At 42.5% G+C, this 23,718-nt stretch overlaps 1 protein-coding gene across 1 annotated transcript in view; it reads left to right on the top strand.

Moving 5' to 3' along the window:
- Positions 1 to 469: 469 nt before the first annotated feature.
- Positions 470 to 23,718, top strand: part of LOC100358028 (uncharacterized) — a 46,566-nt gene continuing 23,317 nt past the window's right edge. The window contains exons 1-3 of the mRNA XM_070058169.2: positions 470 to 596; positions 15,363 to 15,421; positions 20,843 to 20,899. Coding sequence (XP_069914270.2) covers positions 15,377 to 15,421; positions 20,843 to 20,899 — 102 coding nt within the window. The 5' untranslated portion in view covers positions 470 to 596; positions 15,363 to 15,376. The remainder of the gene's footprint in view (positions 597 to 15,362; positions 15,422 to 20,842; positions 20,900 to 23,718) is intronic.

The raw sequence follows: 23,718 nt of genomic DNA, 5'->3' as shown, positions 1-23,718 counted from the left end.
ATGAGTGGCAGGGAGGCGGGACGTCATCAGAGGCAGGATGAGTGGCAGGGAGGCGGGACGTCATCAGAGGCAGGATGAGTGGCAGGGAGGCGGGACGTCATCAGAGGCAGGATGAGTGGCAGGGAGGCGGGACGTCATCAGAGGCAGGATGAGTGGCAGGGAGGCGGGACGTCATCAGAGGCAGGATGAGTGGCAGGGAGGCGGGACGTCATCAGAGGCAGGATGAGTGGCAGGGAGGCGGGACGTCATCAGAGAGGGTCCTCACCCCGGGGGGGGAGGTCCCGGGAAGATGACGCAGCTTCCGCTCTGAGCCCCAGCCCGGCCTCCATCCGCGCGCGGAGCGCAACCCCCAGCGGCCGCTCCTGCAGGGGCCGTTCTGAATGGCCGAGTCTCCGCCACCTCGCGTGCTCACTGGCTGTGTGCAGGCTCCTGGCAGCTCCGCGCCAACGGCTCTTTTCTCCGCGGCAGCCATTCTCTCTTCCCAGCCCCGACCCGGGAGCGGCCCGGGAGCCTCAGTCCTTGCTGCTCTGTGGACTTCCCTCTCTGCACGACCGACTCCTCAGGAGGACGCCCGCAGGCCTCAGAAACGGAGAATGGTGAGTGTGGGCCCCGTGCCTGAGGCCGCCAGGGTGTGGGCGGGGCCGGCGGCGGGACGCTGGCGTCTTGTCGGTTCCTGCCGCAGCGAGCTGGGCTCCGTCCCCGAGCCTCCGGTCTTCCCGAATTGTGCGGTGAGCCCGGGAGGGCCCTCAGCCAGATTCTGGGGTTGCTGTGTGGGATTCATGCGGGGAGAAGCTGGGAGCGGTGGAGGCCTCCGTCCCACCTCTCCCAGGAGTGACGCGATCCCCGGGTCGGGAAACAGGATCTGATGTCTGCAACACAGTACTCTCAGAGTACTCTCCCTAGGGTCTTTCTGTCTTTATTACAAGTGTAACAGACTGGGTGAGACATACAAAAATCGGTGTGATTTGGCTCAATATTTTTGTCCCAGGTGAGGCAGCATCTGGTGATGGCTTTCTTGTTGGCAGAGGCCCAGGATGGCTCAGAGATCACGTGGCCAAAGACAGGGCGTGCTGGAGACTGATGCAGAGTGGGTTCTACACAGACCCCCTGGAGATTACCACATTAATCCTATGAATGGACTAATATGGACGATTCCTTGCAAAATTTCACTTCTTAATTTAATTGGCATTAAATATCCCCTTGAGTTTCAGAGGGGGATAGACCATGTAATAAAGCACGGTAAGTCTGGAAAAAGCTCTCTCAATGTTCAGATCCCCACCCCACCCCCCAAATACCACTGCCCCCTGAAGTTCATAACACTATCAGCTGTTTGCTCCATGACACATTTTTTTCAGTTTGTGAAAATGCTGTTTTTAAAACAATATTGTCTTTTTTTCCACAGAAAAATCAGTAACCCTTCAAAGTGTTTCTCTATGAACATTTCACATAAGAGAAACAAAGAATGCCTACCTGACACTCCAGTGTAAACAATCTTTGTTCCAGACTGGGTGTTTGCACTAGTGACTAAATTGCTACCTGGGACTCCCATATCCCTATCAGAATTTCCTGATTTGATTACCTGTTCTTCCAATCCAATTTGTAGCTAATGCACACTCTAAGAGGAAGCAGAGTATGGCTCAAGTACTTGGGTCCCAACCACCCACGTGAGAGAAAGGGATTAATTCCAGCCTCCTGGCTTCAGCCTTGTCCAGCCCTGGGTGTTGCAGGCTTGTGGGAGTGAGCCATTGGATGGAAGATCTCTCTATAACTCTACATTTTAAATAAATAGAACTAGATTAATTTTTAAAAATCTTTATACATCTTTCATGTGCGTAAAGTAGATATCTTGAGATTTCCCCTTGGAAACTCCCTTTTCTCTTTCCTTGTCTTGTGTTGTGGATGATGACTAAAGATGGCCCAGTGGGCAGGTACCTAGCATTGTGACGTGTCAGCCCCTGATTCTTCCTAAAAGAAGCAGTAGGAAGGGGAGCATTCAAGGGCCCTCAGCCCAAGTGGCCTGGGGATCTGGTTAACCTGAGTGTGGGGTCCCCTGTGAGCTGTGGGGTAGGGAGGCTCTTTCCCAGAGCTGGTTCTCCTTCACGACCTTTGTGGAAACTTGCTGCCTTTTATGTACACTTTGTCCACTTAGGTAGAAAGTATGTGCCATGACTTGAGTGTTGGATTATTTTGTTATATTGAACCTCTGTTTATTAAATAATATCTGAAAAAAGAATTGAATTCTTTACATATGAATGTAAACATGCACAGTGATTACTCAGGTGAAGAAGGAGTGGGCCTTGGTCAGTTCCGATGTCTTCCTAATCTACCTCTGTCCACAGAGGTGACCAAGTCCTGATTCTTTTTTATATTCTTTATTTCTTAACTTCCATATCACCCAACAGGATTTTGCATATTCAGAATGTTCAAGAGATTGCTATTGGGTATTGTATTATGCTTAAATCATTTGTTCCATCCTTTTCCCTGGTCGTGTATATACATGCTGCTAACTAAGGCTGTGACTCAGCCAATACACTCACTGCTTCAATACACTCACTGGGACTTGCCTTACTTCATGTTTATTTTTTGATGTTGGAGACACTATGCTTCTTGATTTTTGTTCCCCATGTGCTAATTCAGAATAAATTTTTCACATAATGAGAAAATATGGTTAAGTTGTAGGTTGTGGATAAATACAAATTTATCAGGAAGTGTTTGTACAGTAGATAAATTAACTGTGTGCCATTCATTCATGTGTATTTATTTATTTTGTGATTTGCCAACACTTGGAATGGCCTTATTTATTTTTCCAATGTAGCATTCATATGATTACATACTGTTAACTATTAATTACCGTTGTTTGAGTATTTTTCTGTTGTATTTATTTTCACTGATTACTGCTGGTGAATCTGTACTTTTCCTTACAGTTCTATAACCTTGTTTTCCTTACATAGGAAATTTTTAGGGCTACTGGCAAAAGCATTGTTTTCTTGGAGAATGGCCTGCAGTCTTACTGTATAACCCTTGTTACTTAAATCCTGATTAATCTGAAATAGATACCAATCCAGGCTTCACTGGATTGCTGTAATAATGGACTGTTTTTCTGCATATTTTTAGTCTATCTATGTTTATGTTTGTCTTTTTTATTTATTTATTTATTTTTGACAGGCAGAGTGGACAGTGAGAGAGAGAGACAGAGAGAAAGGTCTTCCTTTGCCATTGGTTCACCCTCCAATGGCCACCGCGGCTGGCGCGCTGTGGCCGGCGCACTGTGCTGATCTGAAGGCAGGAGCCAGGTGCTTCTCCTGGCCTCCCACGGGGTGCAGGGCCCAAGCACTTGGGCCATCTTCCACTGCCTTCCCGGGCCACAGCAAAGAGCTGGCCTGGAAGAGGGGCAGCCGGGACAGAATCCAGCGCCCCGACTGGGACTAGAACCCGGTGTGCCGGCACCGCAGGTGGAAGATTAGCCTATTGAGCTGTGGCGCCGGCCTATGTTTGTCTTTTAAATATATATATATATGTGTGTGTGTGTGTGTGTATCTTACATTGACAGAAATTGAATGTATTTAGCACTAAAATGATTTTTGGAAATACTTATATAGTGTTGATATATAAGTCAAGCCAATTACCATGTGTATTACATCATATAATTGTTTTTCATAATGAGGATATTTAAAATCTCATTTCTTAGTTATTTTCCATAGTAGAAACTATTTTTTAAAGGTACTTAACTCATGTGCTTTTTTTCTCTTTTTAAAGATTTTATTTATTTATTTGAGAGGTGGAGTTAAAGACAGAGAGGTAAAGACAGAGAGAAAAGTCTTCCATCCTCTGGTTCACTCCTCAAATGGCTGCACTGGCCAGAGCTGGGCCTGTCTGAAGCCAGGAGCTTCTTCTGGGTTTCCTACATGGGTGTAGGGGCCCAAGCACTTGGACCATCTTCTGTTGCTTTCCCAGGCCATAAGCAGAGAGAGCTGGATCAAAAATGGAGCATCTGGTCCCTGAACCAGCACCCATATGACATGTTGGTGCCTCAGCGCCAGCCCCAATGAAACCCGTTTTCATTAACTATCGTTACCATGTTGTTCAACAGACCTCTTATACTTATTCCTCCTATGCAAATGAAATGAGTTTTTCTTTGACCAAAATGGCCTCAGATCCCCTCTATATGTCTTTATATTTAAATGGTTTTCCATTAGATAACACAGAGTTGAGTCTTGGCTTTAATCTTCCTCTGTCAGTTTCTTTCAATTGTTGTATTTAGTTAATGTACCTTTAAAACAATTATTAATTTAGTTGGATCGATATGTAAAATGCTTCTAATTACTTTATGTCTTTACTTTGTTTAAGAATGTCTTGTTTATGGATTTTTATTTATTTGAAAGACAGAGATTCAAAGACAGAGAGTGAGAAAACTCTTCCATCTGCTGTTTCACTCTTAAAATGCCTTCAACAGCGGTGGCTAGGCCAGGCTAAAGACAGAAGCCAAGAAGTCAATCCAGGTCTCCTATGTGTGGCAGATATCCAAGTACTTGAGCCATCACCTGCTGCCAGGGTATGTATTAGCAGGAGGCTGGATCACAGTTGGCAGCTGGACTCACACCTGGCACTCCAGTATGGGATGTGGTCATAACTGGTGTGTTAACTGCTGCAACAAACACCATGCTTGTGTTGTTTTTAAATTTTGCTAGTTTTCTTTTACTTTATTTATTTATTTTTAAAAATACATTTTATTTGAAAGGCAGAGTTACAGAGAAGCAGAGATGGGGGTGGGGAGACAGGAGCCAGGAGCTTCTTCTGGGTCTCCCAGGTGGGTGCAGGGGCCCAAGGACTTGGACCATTTGTACTGCTTTCCCAGACCATAGCGGAGAGCTGGATTAGAAGTAGAGCATCTGGGTTTCAAACTGGCGCCCATACGGGATGCCAGCACTGCAGGTGGTGGCTTTACCTGCTATGTCACAGTGCCAGTCCCTCGCTTTATTTATTTATTTTTTTAAAGATTAATTTACTTATTTGAAAGAGTTACACATAGAGAGGAGAGGCAGAGAGAGAGAGAAAGAGAGAGAGAGAGAGAGAGGTCTTCCATCTGTTGGTTCACTCCCCAATTGGCCGCAACGGCCGGAGCTGTGCCAATCCAAAGCCAGGAGCTTCTTCCGGGTCTCCCACGTGGCTGCAGGGGCCCAAGGACTTGGGCCATCTTGTACTGCTTTCCCAGGCCATAGCAGAGAGCTGGATTGGAAGTGGAGCAGCCAGGTCTTGAACCAGTGCCCATTATGGGATGCTGGCACTTCAGGCCAGGGCGTTAAACCACTGTGCCACAGTGCTGGCCCCCTTCACTTTATTTTTTTAAAATGTTTATACATTTATTTTATTTATGAAAGAGAAACACACAGTGAAAAAGAGAAAGAGGTAGATACCTTTTGAAGATTGGCTTCCCAAATGCTTACAAGAAATGGGTCTGGGCCTGGCCAACGACAGAAGCCAGAAACTTAATGTATGTCCCAGATTGAGATGGCAGTGCCATAAGTACTTGATCATCTCCTTCCTTCCAGGTGTATCCTAGCGGAAATTGGAGATGGGAGTGGAGCAAGGACCCATGCTTGTTTTTTTAAATTTTCCCTATTTTTCTTTTTCTTTCTTTCTTTATTCATTTATTTATTTACATAGTATCTGTAATGTATGATGATGGAAGTTAAAAATAGCCTCTTATTGACTATGCCAAATGCCAACACCTCTGTTCTCATTTTAATTGAGATTTCTGTAGGATTCCATTTTCTCTCTTCTATTAGGATATCAGGGATATGTGTTTTGTAAATTGTTTGGGCAATTTCCCTAAAGTTTGCAATGTACATTTTCAGATAACTTCAACCCACTTTTAGATAACATTATACTATTTTTTAGGTAGTGTGAGTGTGGGCACCTTATAATACAGTTCCTCCCTCCTATCCTGTATACAATTTCTGTCATTCCTTTTAGTGATCAGAAGTTGTAATAACCCAGTACATCATTGATATTAGCATTTTAATAAATATTTTAGAATTTTTCTGTTAGGTCATGTGGAAATAAAGTATTTTGTTGTATTTCCATTTAATTGGTTTGAAATACTTTTCTCTTTATGTGATCAGACATCAACATGTATATTGCTCTTTTTTTGTCTGATGAATTCTTTTTTGTAGATTATTTATTTGAGAGACAGAAAAGTCTTACCTACATGTTCACTTTCTAGATGCCCAGAACTACAGTGAGAGGCCATGTCTAAAGTTGGGAGATAGGAATTCAATCCAGGTTTTCCACATGGGTGGCAGGAATCCAATGACTTGAGCCGTCACCACTGCTTCCCAGTATCTGCCTTAATGTGAAGCTGGAGTCAGGAGGAAGAGCCACAAGTTGAACCCTTACTACTAGGCTAAGCACCAACCCTAAGCCTGTTTTTTAAACTAATCCCGGGTTGAACACCTTGCCTGTAATTGGTCAGCAGTATTAACAATGAGTAAACACTATAAAGTAACTATGTGGTGTGGTGCAGTGTGTTAAGCCACCACTTGGAATATCCACATCTCATATCGGTGTGCCTCAGTCAAGTCCTGGCTACTCCACACTTCCAATCCAGTTTGATGTTAGTGCATCTGGGAGGAGGTAGGTGATGGTCCAAGTACTTGGGTACATTCCACCCACATGGGAGATCCAGAAAGTGTCCCTGGCTCCTGGCTTCAGCCTGGCCTAGACCCATCTCTTGCAGGCCTTTGGGGAACAAACCAGTAGACAGAAGATTTTTGTCTCCTTCTCTGCCACTCTGCCTTTCAACTGAACAAAGAAATCTTAACAAAAACAGTATAACTAGCCTTCCATCTAGGTTCAAGTTTGGTTTTCTTTCTTTCTTTCTTTCTTTCTTTCTTTTTTTTTTTTTTTTTTAAGATTTATTTAGTTATTTGAAAGGCAGAGTCAAAGAGAGGCAGAGAGAGAGAGAGAGAGAGGTCTTTCATCTGCTGGTTCACTTCCCAGATGGCCACAATGTCCGGAGCTGCGCCAACCTGAAGCCAGGAGCCAGGAGCTTCTTCCATGTCTCCCAAGTGGGTACAAGGGCCCAAGGACTTGGGCCATCTTGTACTGCTTTCCCAGGACATAGCAGAGAGCTGGATTGGAAGTGGAGCAGCCAGGTCTCGAACTGGTGCCCATATGGGATGCTGGCATTGCAACCAGCAGCTTTGCCTGCTAAGCCACAGTGCCAGCCCCTCAGGTTTGGTTTTCTAATACTGGCATTTAAAGGATACCAAGTAAACTAATTATAAATCATGTAAGGGTTGAGCTGAAAGTTCACTGGAAAGGCAACCTTGACTTCTTAATCTATAATTAAGGACAATATAATATAGGATCTGTGTCCTATAAGATAATGACTCCTAATTAGTTTTTGTGCTTTGTAAATGGAGTTGTCTCTTAATTTCTTTTTCAGATACCTCATTGTTAGTATATAGGTATTTTAAAATTTTATTTAAATGATTTTTGTTAACATGTACTGCTTGTATATTATTATTTATAATATAGTTATAGTGTATATTATTATGCAGTTTAACATTTGAACACATATATGCAACATAAACTCATCAAGCCAAGCAACTAGCCTTTCCATTTTTTGTGCTTGTTTAGGTCATACCAGCTCATCTCTTCCAGTTCTTTATGCAGTATATCATATCGTGAACTATAGTAACCATGCTGTATTATGGAACACTCAAACTTGCTATTTCTGCATAACTGTATTTTAGTACCTGTTAGCTGATCTCCCTCTCTGTAGATCCCTCACCTTTCCCAATCTAGTAGTTGCAGTTGTAAGTTCAGATACATTATTTTTAAAACTTGCACATGAGAGAGACTACACATGACATTTATTTTTCTATGTCTGGTTTATTTCACTTAATGACTCCAGTTCCATCCATTTTGCAACAAATAACAATATTCTTTTTTCTTTTTTATGGCTGTCCATTCATTTATGGATAGACACTTAGATTGGTTCTGTATCTTGGGTACTCTGACTACTGCTGTAGTGAACATGGAAGGGCAGATATCTCTTTGATATGCTGATTTCATTTCCTTCTGATAACTACCCAGAAGTGGGTTAGCTATGCCATGGGGTAGATTGATTTTATTTTATTTTATTTTATTTTATTTTATTTTATTTATTTATTTTTTTTTTGACAGGCAGAGTGGACAGTGAGAGAGAGAGAGACAGAGAGAAAGGTCTTCCTTTGCCGTTGGTGCACCCTCCAATGGCCGCCGCGGCCAGCGCGCTGCGGCCGGCGCACCGCGCTGATCCGATGGCAGGAGCCAGGAGCCAGGTGCTTTTCCTGGTCTCCCATGGGGTGCAGGGCCCAAGCACCTGGGCCATCCTCCACTGCACTCCCGGGCCACAGCAGAGGGCTGGCCTGGAAGAGGGGCAACCGGGACAGAATCCGGCGCCCCGACCGGGACTAGAACCCGGTGTGCCAGCGCCGCTAGGCGGAGGATTAGCCTAGTGAGCCGCGGCGCCGGCCTGATTTTATTTTTGAAGAATGACTATAGTTTTTTCCAGAATGCCCAGACTAATTTGCTTTCTCATCACTGGTGTATAAGGGTTTTCTTCTTTTCCCCTTAACTTAAAAAAATTTTATTTATTTATTTGAAGGCGTTAGAGACACACACACCCAGAGAGAGAGAGAAAGATATCTTCCATCTGAGGATCTGCTGGTTCACTCCCCAAATGGTGACAGTGGTCAAGGCTGGGCTAGCCCAAAGCTAGGAGCCAGAAGCTTCTTCCAGGTGTCTCACATGGGTGCAGGAGCCCAAGTACTTGGGCGATCTTCCACAGCTTTCCCAGGCACATCAGCAGGGAGCTGGATTGGAAGCGAAGCAGTGGAGACTCAAACTGGTGCCCACATGGTATGATGGCACTACAGATAGCAGCTGCTCAGCAATAGTGCCTCCCCATCAAGGGTTTTCTTCAACACCCCATCAGCATTTCTTATTTTTGTCTTTTTGCAGTGAGGAGACACCTCAGTGTGTTTTGATCTGCATTTCCCTAATGACTAGTGATATTAAACATTGTTTCACATATTTGTTGACTATTTGTATTTGTTCTGAGCAATGCACATTCAGGTCCTTTCTCATTCTTAAATATATTGTTTGCTGTTGTTGCTATTATTGTGTAGTTTTCCCGGTTCCATGTATATTCTGGGTATCGGTCCTTTGTCAGATGAATAGTTTGCAAATGTTCTATCCCATTCTGTTGATTATATCTTCACTTGGAATTGTTCCCTTTGTTTTGAGAAATCTTCTTAGTTGATATAAAATTTGTGTATTTGGGCTTTCTTGCCCAAACTTGTGGGATCTTATCCAAAAGCATTGTGTTTTCAGTGTCTTATAGTTTCCTGTCAGTTTTGTTACATTTAGGTCTTACATTTACATGTTTGGCTTACTTTGTATAGGGTAAGGTGTGTGGAGGAAGAGAGTCTAGTTTCAGTCTTCTGCATATGGATGTCCAGTTTCCTTAGGACCATTTAGTGAAGAGATTGTCCTTTCTCTGTTGTATTTTTGAAGGCACTGTAAAGATAATTTTTCCTGTAGATGTGTGCATTCCTTTATGGAACCTCTGTTCTGTTTCATTAGTCCGTGTCTGGTTTTATGCCAGTAGTTACAATACCTCTGTACTATGTCATGAATTCAGATACTGTGACTTGTTCTGTTCTTCAAGATTGCTTTGGTTACTTGGGGACTTTCTGATTCCATATTAATTTTAGGTTTATTTTTTTCTAGTTCTGTGAAGAATTTCATTTGTGTTTTGATGCTAGTTATGTTGAATGTGAAATTATTTTGTGTGGCATGGAAACTTTCTAAATTCTCCCAATCCATGAACATGGGAGTCTCTCTATCTTTCTTGTCTTCAATTCCTTTCATTAGTGTTTTGTGATTTTTCTTCTAGAGGGTTAAACTTATTTTAAGGGTTTTTTTTTTTTGTAGGTATTATGATTTAATTATTATTGTGATTTCTCAATGAACTCAATATTGGCATATAAGGCCGGCGGCACCGTGGCTCACTAGGCTAATCCTCTGCCTGCAGTGCCAACACCCCGGGTTCTAGTCCCAGTTGGGGCACCAGATTCTTTCCTGGTTACTCCTCTTCCACTCCAGCTCTCTGCTGTGGCCTGGGAAGGCAGTGGAGGATGGCCCAAGTGCTTGGGCCCTGCACCGGCATGGGAGACCAGGAGGAAGCACCTGGCTCCTGGCTTCGGATCAGCGTAGCACGCCTGCCGTAGCATCCATGTGGGGGGGGAAAGGAAGACCTTTCTGTCTGTCTCACTTTCTCTCACTGTCTAACTCTGCCTGTCAAAAAAAAAATATTGGCATATAAAAGTACTCCTGATTCTTTTGTTTTCATTTTGTATCTGCAGCATTACTGAATTTGTTTGTCAGTTCTAGCAGTCTCTTGATTGAATCATTAGGTTTCTCCATGTGTAGAATTATGCCATCTGGAAACAAATAATTTTGTTTTTCCCCTATTTGTATGCCTATTTTCTTCACTTGACTACTTCTTTGGCCAAATTTTACAGTGTGATATTGAATGACAATAGTGAGATTGGGCATCCTTGTTTGATTGCATATCTTAAAGGAAATGCTTTAAGCTTCTTTTTGCCATTCAGTAGAATGGGTATTCGTCATATATATGCTTTACTGAGTTTAAATATGCCCCTTCTGTGGATATGCTGCTCACAGTTTTGCTCATAAATCAATTTTAATTTCATTGAATACTTTTCTATATCCATTGAGATGATTATAATGGTTTTTTTTTTTTTTTTTTGAAAGAGACAAAGAGAGGTCTTCTACCTGTGGATTCCCTCTGGTTTTGGAGTCAAGGCAGTGCTGGCTTCATAGGATGAGTTTGGAAAAGTTCTCTCCATTTCAATTTTTGAAATAACTTGAGAAAAATTGATGTTAGTCTTTTTGATTAATTTAGTAGAGTTTAGCAGTGAGGCCATTTAATACTGATCTTTCATTTGCAGGCTTTTAATTCCTGATTTCATCTCCTTACTCATTGGTCTATTAAGGTTTTCTATATCTTTCTGGTTCAACTTTGGTAATTTATATGCATCTAGAAAATAACCGTAGCTTCTTGGTTGTCTAATTTGTTTGTTTTTAGTTACTGTTAATAGTTACTGGAGATCAGGGCCAGCACTATGGCGCAGCAGGTTAAAGCCCTGGCCTGAAGCACCGGCATCCCATATGGGCGCCAGTTCTAGTCCCAGCTGCTCCTCTTCCAATCCAGCTCTCTGCCATGGCCTGGGGTAGCAGTGGAAGATGGCCCAAGTCCTTGGGCCCTGCACCTGCTTCAGAGATCCAGATGAAGCTCCTGGCTCCTAGCTTTGGATCGGCATAACTCCGGCCTTTGCAGCCAACTGGGAAGTGAACCAGCAGATGGAAGACCTCTCTCTCTGTCTCTACCTCTTTCTGTAACTCTGTCTTTCAAATAAATAAAATAAATCTTAAAAAAATAGTTACTGGTAATCCATTTTATTTCTATGCTATCAGTTATAATTATTTTTTGTTTTCTTGAGTCTTCAGTTTTTGTCTTAGTCTATCTAAAGGAGTATTAATTTTGTTTCTTATTAAATTTGTTTCTCTTTTCAAAAAAACTGTTCATTTCATTTATCTTTAATGCTGTTTAAGATTATTTTTTGCTTATTTCTACATGGGTGGCAGTGGACCCCTCTACTACCCTCCTATGCACACCAGCAGGGAGCTGGTTTTGCAGTATAGCATCCAGGAATTGAACTGGTACTCATGAGATACTGGCATCACAAGTGGCAGCCTAACCCACCATGCTTCAATGACAGCCCCTCCACTTGAGCTTTTTGCAGTTAGTGTTATTATAGTGTATCCTTTTAAAGTGTTTATTTACTTGGGGGAGAGAGAGAGACATATTAACAGATATTGGATTACTTCACAAATAATGCAGTAGCTTCTTACAGGTCTCCCACATGGGTGCAGGGGCCTAAGGACCTGGGCCATCTTCCACTGCTTTCCCAGGCCATAGCAGAGAGCTGGATCAGAAGAGGAGCAGCCGTGTCTCGAACCAGTGCCCATAAGGGAAGCTGGCGCTTCAGGCCAGGGTGTTAACCCGCTGTGCCACAGCACCAGCCCCTGTCTTTGTATTTTTAAAAAAAATTCATTTATCTGCAAGAGTTACACACACAGAGAGAAGGAGAGACAGAGAAAGAGATCTTCCATCCATGGGTTCACACCCCGGATGGATGCAAGATCAGGGCTTGGCCAGCCCAAAGTCTGGAGCCAGAGTTTCATCCGGGCTTCTCATATGTTTGGCAGGTTCCCAAACACTTGGGCCATCTTCTAATGCTTTTCCTAGGCCATTAGCAGGGAGCTGGATTGGAAGTAGAGCATCTGGGACACTAATTACCACCCATATGGGATGCCAACATCACAGGCAGTGGCTTTACCCACTATTCCACAGTGCTGCTCCAAATTATTTTATTCTTTATTTTTTAGATGTTTGGCCACCTGAAGCCATAGTTATAATTTCTTTCTCAGATAATAGTAATGATCTTCTAGTTGGCTGCAAGAAATTTTGGCAAAGATCCACTGTTTGGTAGTTTGGGAAGGTTGTTTATTTCTCATAGTTCTAATGGTTGATTTCTAATGTCAGATCTGGCTCTCCTGAGGCCTCTCTCCCCATCTCCCTATCTTGCTGTGTCTTCACATGGTATTTCCTCTGTGTGTACCCGTGGTGTGTCTCCTTGTAAGGACATAGGTCAGTTTGAATTAGGGCCTCACACTTAATCTCACTTGACCTTAATTAATAAACATTAATTACCTGCTTAAAGACCCTATTTCCAAATAGAGTCATAGTGATGGTTAGTGCTGCAGAATATGAATTTTAGAGAGACATGCTTCATTTCATAACAGTGGGAAGGTGCTCAGTGGTCTACTCATAGGCAGCCATTTCTGAGGAGGATTTAATTTTTGAAATGAATAGTAGGACTTCTCACAATATTATTTTCACTTTACCTTTGTCAAAACAGGTGCATGCATACACACACATACACACATATACACCTGTATATACATACACATACTAGAATGAGTTTGATGTTTGTACAGGTAAAATCAATACAATAATCCATAAGATGGTGTATTAGCAAACATTAAAAATGATGAAAAATAGAAATAGCAAAATCTGCAATTACAAAGAATAATATCTGTTATTTATAGTTTCTGCAAGATAAACATTGAGGTATGAGAAATAAAAAACTCACCTTATAATACTACAGACCAGTCAACATCAGGGCTGTTTTCCTAAGACCTTAAATTTCAAATTATTGTTACTTAAAACTAATACTTGGTAGGTGCCGCGGCTCAGTAGGCTAATCCTCCACCTAGCGGCGCTGGCACACTGGGTTCTAGTCCCGGTCGGGGCGCCGGATTCTTTCCCGGTTGCCCCTCTTCCAGGCCAGCTCTCTGCTGTGGCCTGGGAAGGCAGTGGAGGATGGCCTAAGTGCTTGGGCCCTGCACCCCATGGGAGACCAGGAGAAGCACCTGGCTCCTGCCTTCAGATCAGCGCAGTGCGCCGGCTGCAGCATGCCAGCCTTGGCGGCCATTGGAGTGTGAAGCAACGGCAAAGGAAGACCTTTCTGTCTCTCTTTCTCACTATCCACTCTGCCCATCAAAACAAACAAACAAAAAACTAATACTTAAGGCTATATCGCAAATAGGAAAGATACATTCCCAAAGCATGAATTATTGTAGCAAAATTTTTAATTCTTGCTTTATATTTTCTCAGCCTTATCTGCTAAATTAGCTACATAGTGACTCATTATGGGATTTTAGGAACTTTGACAACCACTTGAGATAGTTAACCGTTTTTCATACTTATCATCATATTTGTTGTCAACACATGTGCTGAAATTTCCAGTTTATCAAATATGGGGTCACCAATACAGGATTTTTTAAAAATATATATTTATTTATTTGACAGTTACAGAGAAGCAGAGGCAGAGAGAGAAGAGAAATCTTCCATATGGTGGTTCACTCCCAAAATGGCTGCAACACGCAGGAGCCAAGAACTTCTGGATCTCCCACTCAGGTGCAGGGGTGGAAGGAATTGGGCCATCTTCTACTGCTTTTCTAGGCCATAGAGAGCTGGGTTGGAAGTGGAGCAGCTGGGACTCAAACCAGCACCCATATGGGATGCCGGTACTGCAGCTGGTGGCTTTACCTGCTACACCACAGTGTCAGCCCTGATTATAGGATTTAAAATAAAAAACTATACAATATAATGACACAGGTCATCTTAACATTTGCAGTGCCTCCAAGACACATAAGTAATAATGTAATTCATTTGTAAGAGATTGTTACTTTTTTTTTAGCTAATATGTCATTACTACATGGTAATTATGAACATAATTAATAATTCACTGAACATGCAAGTATTAAAGTTTATTTCCAAGAGGGAATTCTGACGTGACAGTGTGAGCATGTATATGCTCTTTGCAGTAGAATTGATAAGAAATATTTTAAAACAGAATTCTTGTAAAGTTTCTAGAAATGGCCCTAAGTACATAAGTACATATGGCAGATAAAAAAATATTAACAGTATGGGGCCAGCGCTATGGCATAGCAGGTAAAGCCACCACCTGCAGTGCTGGCATCCCGTATGGGCGCCAGTTTGAAACCCAGATGCTCTACTTCTAATCCAGCTCTCCGCTATGGTCTGGGAAAGCAGTACAAATGGTCCAAGTCCTTGGGCCCCTGCACCCACCTGGGAGACCCAGAAGAAGCTCCTGGCTCCTGGCTTTGGATTGGCGTAACCCCAGCTGTTGCGGACATCTGGAGAGTGAACCATCGGATGGAAGACTTTCTCTCTCTCTGCCTCTCCTCTCTCTATGTAACTGTGAATTTCAAGTAAAAATAAATGAATCTTTAAAAAAATTAACTGTAGGCAATCTAAGACTTTGGAAGAGCAGGGAGACTCAGTTCTATTTGAATCCACATGTGATTCTTCCTCCCCTGTGCAACTGAGAAAACAGGGCTCCCCTTGCTGCCTGCTGCATTTGGCCGGAAAGACATCCTCGTTTCTTGTCTCTAGTTATCTGGTACCAGAAATATGTTCTGGTGAATACTACTAAGAGGCCCAGATTACCCTTGAGTGACAGAAGCTTTATACTGGGTGTGAGAACACTTGGACCCTATCTTGCATTACATGCAACATCCATGGTGGACAGATGTATAGGAAAAGCACATTTGTGGTTGCTTTGGGTTGGAAGTATTGGAAATATGGAGGAAACAGCATAAGAATACTGAGTTTCCTTTTGTATATGTATTTTTAGATGCAAGAACAAAGATGAAGAAGGGAGACAGAGCACCTCTTTATTTTAGTTCACTTCAGGTGAGGCTGTACTGAGTAAAAACTGCTGAAGCAGGCATGGTAGCACAGTTGGATAAGCCATTGATTGTGGTGCCCACATCCCCGTCAAAGGGTCAGTTCAGGTCCTTGCTACTGTGCTTCGAATTCAGCTTTCTGTTAATGTGCATGAAAGGCCACAGATGATATTCCATACTTGGGTTTCTGCTGTGCATATGGGAGACCTGGATGGAATTCCTTAATCGTGATTTTGGCCTGACCCAGTTCTAAATGTTATGGACATTCGGGGAGTGAACCAGAAGATGAATTCTCTTATCTCTGCAGTTCAAATTAATTAATCAGTTTTTTAAAACTTACAAAGCTGGGAGCTGGGAACTCACCTAGGTCTCCAATATGTCTCACATTTTCTGATTCACTTGAGACCCTGCCTTTTGGATGGTGTGGTTCCGGGGTGGGCGTTAGCAGGAAAGTGGAATCAAATCTGTTGTGTAGCTGGGACTCCAACTCGAGCAGTCTTGGATGTCTTAATCCCAAGCAGCATCTTAACCTCTAGGGCTGCCTCACCTTTTTTCTTTGAGGTAATAAAATGGGCTCTGAAATTGACTGGTGATGATCACATATAACTGAAAAAACAATGAATTCTATGTGTACTCTTCTTTAAAAAAAAGATGTATGTATTTGAAAGGCAAGGTTGCAGAGAGATAGGGAAGAAACAGACTGAGGTTTTCCATCTGCTGCTTCACTCGCCCAAATGCCTGCAGTAGTCAGGAGCTGCAACTCCATCTGCATTTCCCAAGTGGCAGGGGCCCAACCACTTGAACCATCTTCTGCTGCTTTCCCAGGCATCTTAGCAGGGAGCTGGTTAAGAAGTGGAGCAGCCAGACTCACAACTGTGCCCATATGGGAAGCCAGCATTGTGGGGGATGGCTTAACCCACTGCACCACAACACCATTCCCTGTATGTGTACTCTTAATGAATGAATTGCATAATACATGATTTATATTAATATCACAACAGTTGTTCTGCTTATTCATTGAATTCATGAATTCATACCTATTCAATGAATACATGTATTCATTCATGTCAGTTGTGCTACTTAAGAAAGTAATATGATTTCCAACTAATTGTAAATATGCTGCATTGAATTTTTCACACTTATATGCGGTAGCTAATATTGTAATATTAAAAGTCAAATCCATATTAATATGATTTTCCTCTGCAGTCTGCATTGCATATTTATATGCTGATGTTTATATAAATGCAATAAGTGGTCTAGCAAATAAACTAGGTGAATGACAGTGATTAATTCAGGATCATGGTATTGTGAGGAAAGATATTAATCTTGTCTGTATGCCTTTTTTTTTTTTTTTGACAGAGTGGACAGTGAGAGAGAGAGACAGAGAGAAAGGTCTTCCTTTTCCGTTGGTTCACCCCTCAGTGGCCACTGCGGCTGGTGCGCTGCAGCCGGCGCACTGCGCTGATCTGAAGCCAGGAGCCAGGTACTTCTCCTGGTCTCCCATGTGGGTGCAGGGCCAAAGGATTTGGGCCATCCTCCACTGCCTTCCCGGGCCACAGCAGAGAGCTGGACTGGAAGAGGAGCAACTGGGACTAGAACCTCGTGTGCCGACACCACAGGCGGAGGATTAGCCTATTGAGCCATGGCAGCGGCCGTCTGTATGCCTTTTTAAAAATATGATGTTGGCCGGCACTGCGGCTCACTAGGCTAATCCTCCGCCTTGCGGTGCCGGCACACCGGGTTCTAGTCCCGGTCGGGGTGCCAGATTCTGTCCCGGTTGCCCCTCTTCCAGGCCAGCTCTCTGCTGTGGCCAGGGAGTGCAGTGGAGGATGGCCTAAGTGCTTGGGCCCTGCACCCCATGGGAGACCAGGAGAAGTACCTGGCTCCTGCCATCGGATCAGCGCGGTGTGCCAGCCGCAGCATGTCGGCCGCGGTGGCCATTGGAGGGTGAACCAACGGCAAAGGAAGACCTTTCTCTCTGTCTCTCTCTCTCACTGTCCACTCTGCCTGTCAAAAAAAAATATGATGTAAATTAATACAAAACAAAATATGGTCAGGCACTGGAGTTTCCTCACTATATATTTTTACTTGTGATGAATCAGAAATGATCAAACTTAGGTGCTACCATTGTTGTAGAGTAGTTTAAGGCACTGCTTGTGATTGCTGGCATTTCATATTGGAGGGCCAGTTGGAGGCCTGGCTACTCTGCTTCTGAACCAGATTCCTGCTAATGTGCCTGGGAAGGCAAGTGGAAGATGGCACAAATACTTGGGTCCCTGACACCTAAGTAAAAGAACCCAGATAGGGATCCTCACTACTGGCTTTGTCCTGGATACACACTTGGCTGTTGCCGCTATTTGGGGATTAGACAAGCAGAAGAAAAATATCTCTGTCTCTCTTGCTTCCAAATAAATAAGCAAATCTTAGGAAAAAATAAAAGACTAACCTCATGTCATAATCCTTGTGGGAGCCTTATCCCATTCTCTGGCCATCACCTCCTTTCTCTTTACCACAGGGACTATTCCTCTTCATTCAGTACAAATTAATCATTAGAACTCTTGCCACTGATTGAACACAAAATTCGGGGCTCCAATCATTACATGGAAGTTACACCTAAGAGACAGAAAAATGGGTTGCTTACTACTCCTTAATTATCAGTGAGTATGGGCTTGTTACTTTTTCTCTTGTCAGGACTCCTCTTCGATCCCATATCTCTAGTCCCTGTAGGAACAGCTTCTGCTAGTAGAGGTACATGTTAACAAGAGGGGACAATTCCTGAGAAAGGACATGAGGACCTACTACTTCATGGTGCCAAGTTAGGTCATCGATCCCTGTAAGTTCATTTTTCATTTCTAGTAATAAGGCATTGATACTTAACATTTCAGGCGCGATTACCTCAAGGGTACCTAGCCTTGGAAGCTCAAGACTGAGGTTCCTGCATTATAAGACTTTGGAAGTTTTGTATTTGCACAATGATGTACCCATCTTAAAATCCATAATTTTATTTCAGTATATACACTAGAAGAGTTCTCCCAGTTGTCCCTGGATGCATTACCAAGCGTTTTAACAGATGAGAGCAAGCATCTTTTTAGAGGGATAGGCCTCAGTTGCAGTAGCAATATTAACTTCTTATTCAGATATCTTTAGTAGAATCATTTTTACTTTCTTCATGGTTTAAGCAAGCATCTGTAACACATAGATACATGTTCTTAATTATCAGCTAAAAATGAAATTAAATGTGGTGATAGTTATCCAACACTGTGCCCACATTGAAATTTCTCTAATAGCACATCTCTTATAGATGTGAGTTTGTCAAACCAAGAATTAATCTTAGTATTCCACATGAATGGAGATGAAGTCAGATGCACCATGTCTGACAGCAAGGCTGAACACCTGAGAATTACACAGGTCATTCTTATTTCCTAATGGAGGGGTGCAGAGGCTTGTGTGAAATATCATCTTCCTGTGCCATGACCACCACCACAGAGCCAAGGAAAGGTTTTTCAGGTTTCTTCTGAGCATGGTGAGTGAGCATCCTGCCCACTCCTGCCTTCTCAGGAATTCCAGGCCCTGCAGCTATCCTGTTGCTCCATGGGTTCCATTCTGCATTCCTGAAGGATAGTTCCTGGGGGAAAGGTGGGGCCTCACAGGCAGCAGTGACTCCTTGGGAGTGGGTGGGATGTATGTTCTCCACTTGTTGAGAACAGAAACATCGTGGTTCTCGGGTGGGTGAGTCCTGACATTCAGGTGTAAGCCGCAGGCCCTGGTCTGTTGGGGAGGACACACTGGCAAAGAATTCTCAGATCTGGAATCAGGGAAGGTCCACCATGGCTTGTGTTTCAGGTGATTATATTGTCAGAAGCCAAGGGTGGTCTTTCAGATGTGCAGGCACTGAGTCCAGAAGCTTCACAAATGAAGTGGTTAGTCCAAGATTGCAATGAGGCAAGGGGAGTCTGTGTATTTCATGAGCAAGGAGGTGTGTGGTATGAGTCTAGTTTGAACTCAGCCACTGTAGGTCCTGTTACTGACCTATATGACATGGGTTTATCCATCTGTAGCATAGAGGCATCCACAGTACCCAGTTAATGCCCCACATTCCAGCAAAATAAGTTGAAGTGTATGCATCCTCTCTTACTATGGAATAGTTGTACTTTGGGGTTTTGTGGTGCCTCCTCAGAACTGAGCCTTTTGTTGCTTCCTGTGTGTAGCCTGCTCACTATCCTGCTTTAAGTTTGTAGAAGTTTGTACACAATCTAGTTTTCAAAGAAAATGGGTTCTAAGAGGGAAATGAGTGTACTGGACAATGGTTCTGTCTTCCTAACAAAGCAGTTTATGCTGAATGAAGACTTGGACTGCATGAATAGGAATCCACCAGAAGGAACAGCTCCTCTGTCCCAAACTCTGTCTAGTGCTTCACAGTAGAGGCAAAGGAGTCCCAGAAAGGTGAACACCCTAGCTTTGCATGGCCCAGCAATTACTGATTCTACTACACAGAAGGATCAAGATTTGAGTGAGTGACACTACCTCACTTCATCTCTAGTCTATTGAAGAATATGGGAAGTTTTCTGTGAACTGTAAGGGAGATGTGAGTTGAGAGGGATAGTCAAGGGTCCCGAAAATGTTACCTTTTGGAATGTTCTTGTAGGTTAAGTCCTATATATGCCACAGCGCTGGCCCCATCACCCAGGTATTTTTTTTAAAAGATATTTATTTGAAAGTCAGAGTTACACAGAGAGAAGGAGAGGCAGAGAGAGGGAGGGAAGGAGAGAGGGAGAGAGACAGAGAATCTTCCATGAGGTTCATTCCTCAATTGGCGCAACGGCCGGAGCTGCGCCAATCCAAAGCCAGGAGCCAGGCACTTCTTCCAGATCTCCCATGCGGGTGCAGGGGTCCAAGGACTTGGGCCAACTTCTACTGCTTTCCCAGGGCATAGCAGAGAGCTGGATAGGAATTGGAGCAGCTGGGTCTCAACTGGTGCCCATATGGAATGCCGGCACTGCAGGCAGTGACTTAACACGCTATGCCACAGTGCCGCCCCCACACCCAAGTATTTTTTATGTGCTGATTTTAATGATAGCAAAATGTTTCTTCCTATGGTATATTTCAGTTTAACAATTTTTTTTGCAATACATTATGGAATAAGTAGCAAATAAATGTTTTCAGTATCTTAGTGATAATCTGTATGTAATTTCTGCCAATTAGTAGAATTATGAATGCTCTTTCAAGGAGTTCTTTCGTGCCCTCTTTCATTCATTAAGTGCTATTCCTGCACAGAGAGACTGATTATTTTTGTTTCTTCATCTGATGTGTGTGTTATCTCTGTCATGTCTGCATTTATCTCTGTCATGATCTGGCTTAGCACAGTAGGATCTGGGAGCAAGCCAGACCAGGTCTCTCACAACTCCTTCCATTCATCTTCTGTTCCAAGGATAATTCTACGGACTTCTTCATGTTTCCAAAAGCAAAGAAAATGAATACACCTTCAGTAAGTTGTTTACTTACTTATTCCTCAGCTTATTTTACATTGTATTTTACAAGTTGTATGGGGGTTTGTTAATTTAAACAGAAGAGTAAAAGTAATTATAATTCAGAGAATATAGTAGTTTTCATGGTTATAAGACATTAGAGCCATCGAAGCTGATTGAAATTGGTCTCTGATCTTTCTGATACCATAATGAAAAGACATACTACATGTTTCAAATTGAGACTTAGACTTTGATAAATTCCTGTAGGATATGAAGTCTGAAATATCATTTATTGGTCATATAGATGACACAGAGGACGTGGTTTAGTACCAACCTGGAAATAAAAACTCAGCATTCTATCATGGTTAAGAATTACCCAGATCTAAACGCAAATCAGCAAATAAGATTTCTCTGGAATTGCTGAAGTAGTGTGATCCTCAGTACCTGCTAGGAGGTGGTGCTAGATTCATAGATTGTACCAAGGATGTGAAGAGGACAAAATCTACTGCATGTTCTTAATTCGTTCAATTATTTATTTATGTGAAAGAGTTAGAGAGCGAAAAGGACAGAGAGAGTGAGAGAGATCTTCCTTCTGTTGGTTCACTCCCCCAAATGACCACCTTGGCCATGACTGGGCCTGGTGGAAGCCAGGAGCTTCATCTAGGTCTCCAACATGGGTACAAGGGCCTAAGTACTTTCCCAGGCACAACAGCAGGGAGCTGGATTGGAAATGGAGCAACCAGGAATTAAACTGGCACTCATATGGGATGCCAGTGTCACAGGCTGCAGTTTAGTATAGTGTGGCACAAAGCCAGCCCCATCTGAAAATTCATACTCTTCTATTCTACCAGACATTTAAAGAAAAACTAACTCCAATACTTCTCAAACATTTCAGAACAATTGAAAAAGAGGGAATCCTCCCAAATTCTTTTTATGAAGCCAGCATCACCTTAATTCCTAAGCTGGAAAAAGATGCAGCATTGAAAGAGAATTACAGACCAATATCCCTGATGAACATAGATGCAAAAATCCTCAATAAAATTCTGGCCAATAGAATGCAACAACACATCAGAAAGATCATCCACCCAGACCAAGTGGAATTTATCCCTGGTATATGTAGGGATGGTTCAATGTTCGCAAAACAATCAATGTGATACACCACATTTAACAGACTGCAGAAGAAAAACCATATGATTATCTCAATAGATGCCAAGAAAGCATTTGATTAAATACAACACCCTTTCATGATGAAAACTCTAAGCAAACTGGGTATGGAAGGAGCATTCCTCAATACAATCAAAGCAATTTATGAAAAACCCACGGCCAACATACTATTGAATGGGGAAAAGTTAGAAGCATTTCCACTGAGATCTGGTACCAGATAGGGATGCCCACTCTCACCACTGCTATTCAATATAGTTCTCGAAGTTTTAGCAGAGCTGTTAGGCAAGAAAAAGAAATTAAAGGGATACAAATTGGGAAGGAAGAACTCAAACTATCCCTCTTTGCAGATGATATGATTCTTTATTTAGGGGATCCAAAGAACTCTACTAAGAGACTATTGGAACTCATAGAAGAGTTTGGCAAAGTAGCAGGATATAAAATCAATGCACAAAAATCAACAGCCTTTGTATACACAGGCAATACCATGGCTGAGGAAGAACTTCTAAGATCAATCCCATTCACAATAGCTACAAAAACAATCAAATACCTTGGAATAAACCAAGGACGTTAAAGATCTCTACGATAAAAATTACAAAACCTTAAAGAAAGAACAAATGTTCAAGATCACTAGCAATCAGGGAAATGCAAATCAAAACCACAATGAGGTTTCACCTCACCCCAGTTAGAATGGCTCACATTCAGAAATCTACCAACAATAGATGCTGGAGAGGATGTGGGGAAAAAGGGACATTAACCCACTGTTGGTGGGAATGCAAACTGGTAAGGCCACTATAGAAGTCAGTCTGGAGATTGCTCAGAAACCTGAATATAACTCTACCATACAACCCAGCCATACCACTCCTTGGAATTTACCCAAAGGAAATTAAATTGGCAAACAAAAAAGCTGTCTGCATATTAATGTTTATTGCAACTTAATTCACAATAGCTAAGACCTGGAACCAACCCAGATGCCCATCAACAGTAGACGAGGTAAAGAAATTATGGGACATGTACTCTATAGAATACTATACAGCAGTCAAAAACAGTGAAATCCGGTCATTTGCAACAAGATGGAGGAATCTGCAAAACATTATGCTGAGTGAATTAAGCCAGTTCTAAAGGGACAAATATCATATGTTCTCCCTGATCAATGACAACTAACTGAGCACCAAAGGGGAAACCTGTTGAAGTGAAATGGACACTATGAGAAACAGTGACTTGATCAGCTCTTGTCTTGAGTGTTGATATACAATGTAATACTTTATCCATTTTAGTATTTTTTCTTTGGTTTGTTCTAGTACTATTGGTTGAACTCTGTAATTAACACACAATTATTCTGAGGTATTTAAATTTTAACTAAAAAGTGATCCCTGTTAAATATAACAGTGGGAATAAGAGAGGGAGGAGATGTATAATTTGGGACATGCTCAATCAGACTTGCCCCAAATGGTGGAGTTAGAATCATGCCAGGGGATTCCAGTACAGTCCCATCAAGGTGGCATATACTAATGCCATCTCACTAGTCCAGGTGATCAATTTCAGTTCACAGTTGATCACACTGATAGGTCTAAGAGTCAAAGGGATCACACAAACAAGACTAGTGTCTGCTAATACTAACTGATAGAATCAAAAAGTGATAGAACGATCCATCATGGGAAGCGAGATACTGAGCAGA

The sequence above is a fragment of the Oryctolagus cuniculus genome, chromosome 15, assembly GCF_051225735.1.
Source record: "Oryctolagus cuniculus isolate XC-2025 breed Fujian yellow rabbit chromosome 15, ASM5122573v1, whole genome shotgun sequence".
NCBI classification, from domain to species: Eukaryota; Metazoa; Chordata; class Mammalia; order Lagomorpha; family Leporidae; genus Oryctolagus; species Oryctolagus cuniculus.
The sequence above is the reverse complement of the archived record's forward strand: the minus strand, read 5'-3'. Positions and strand labels throughout refer to the sequence as shown.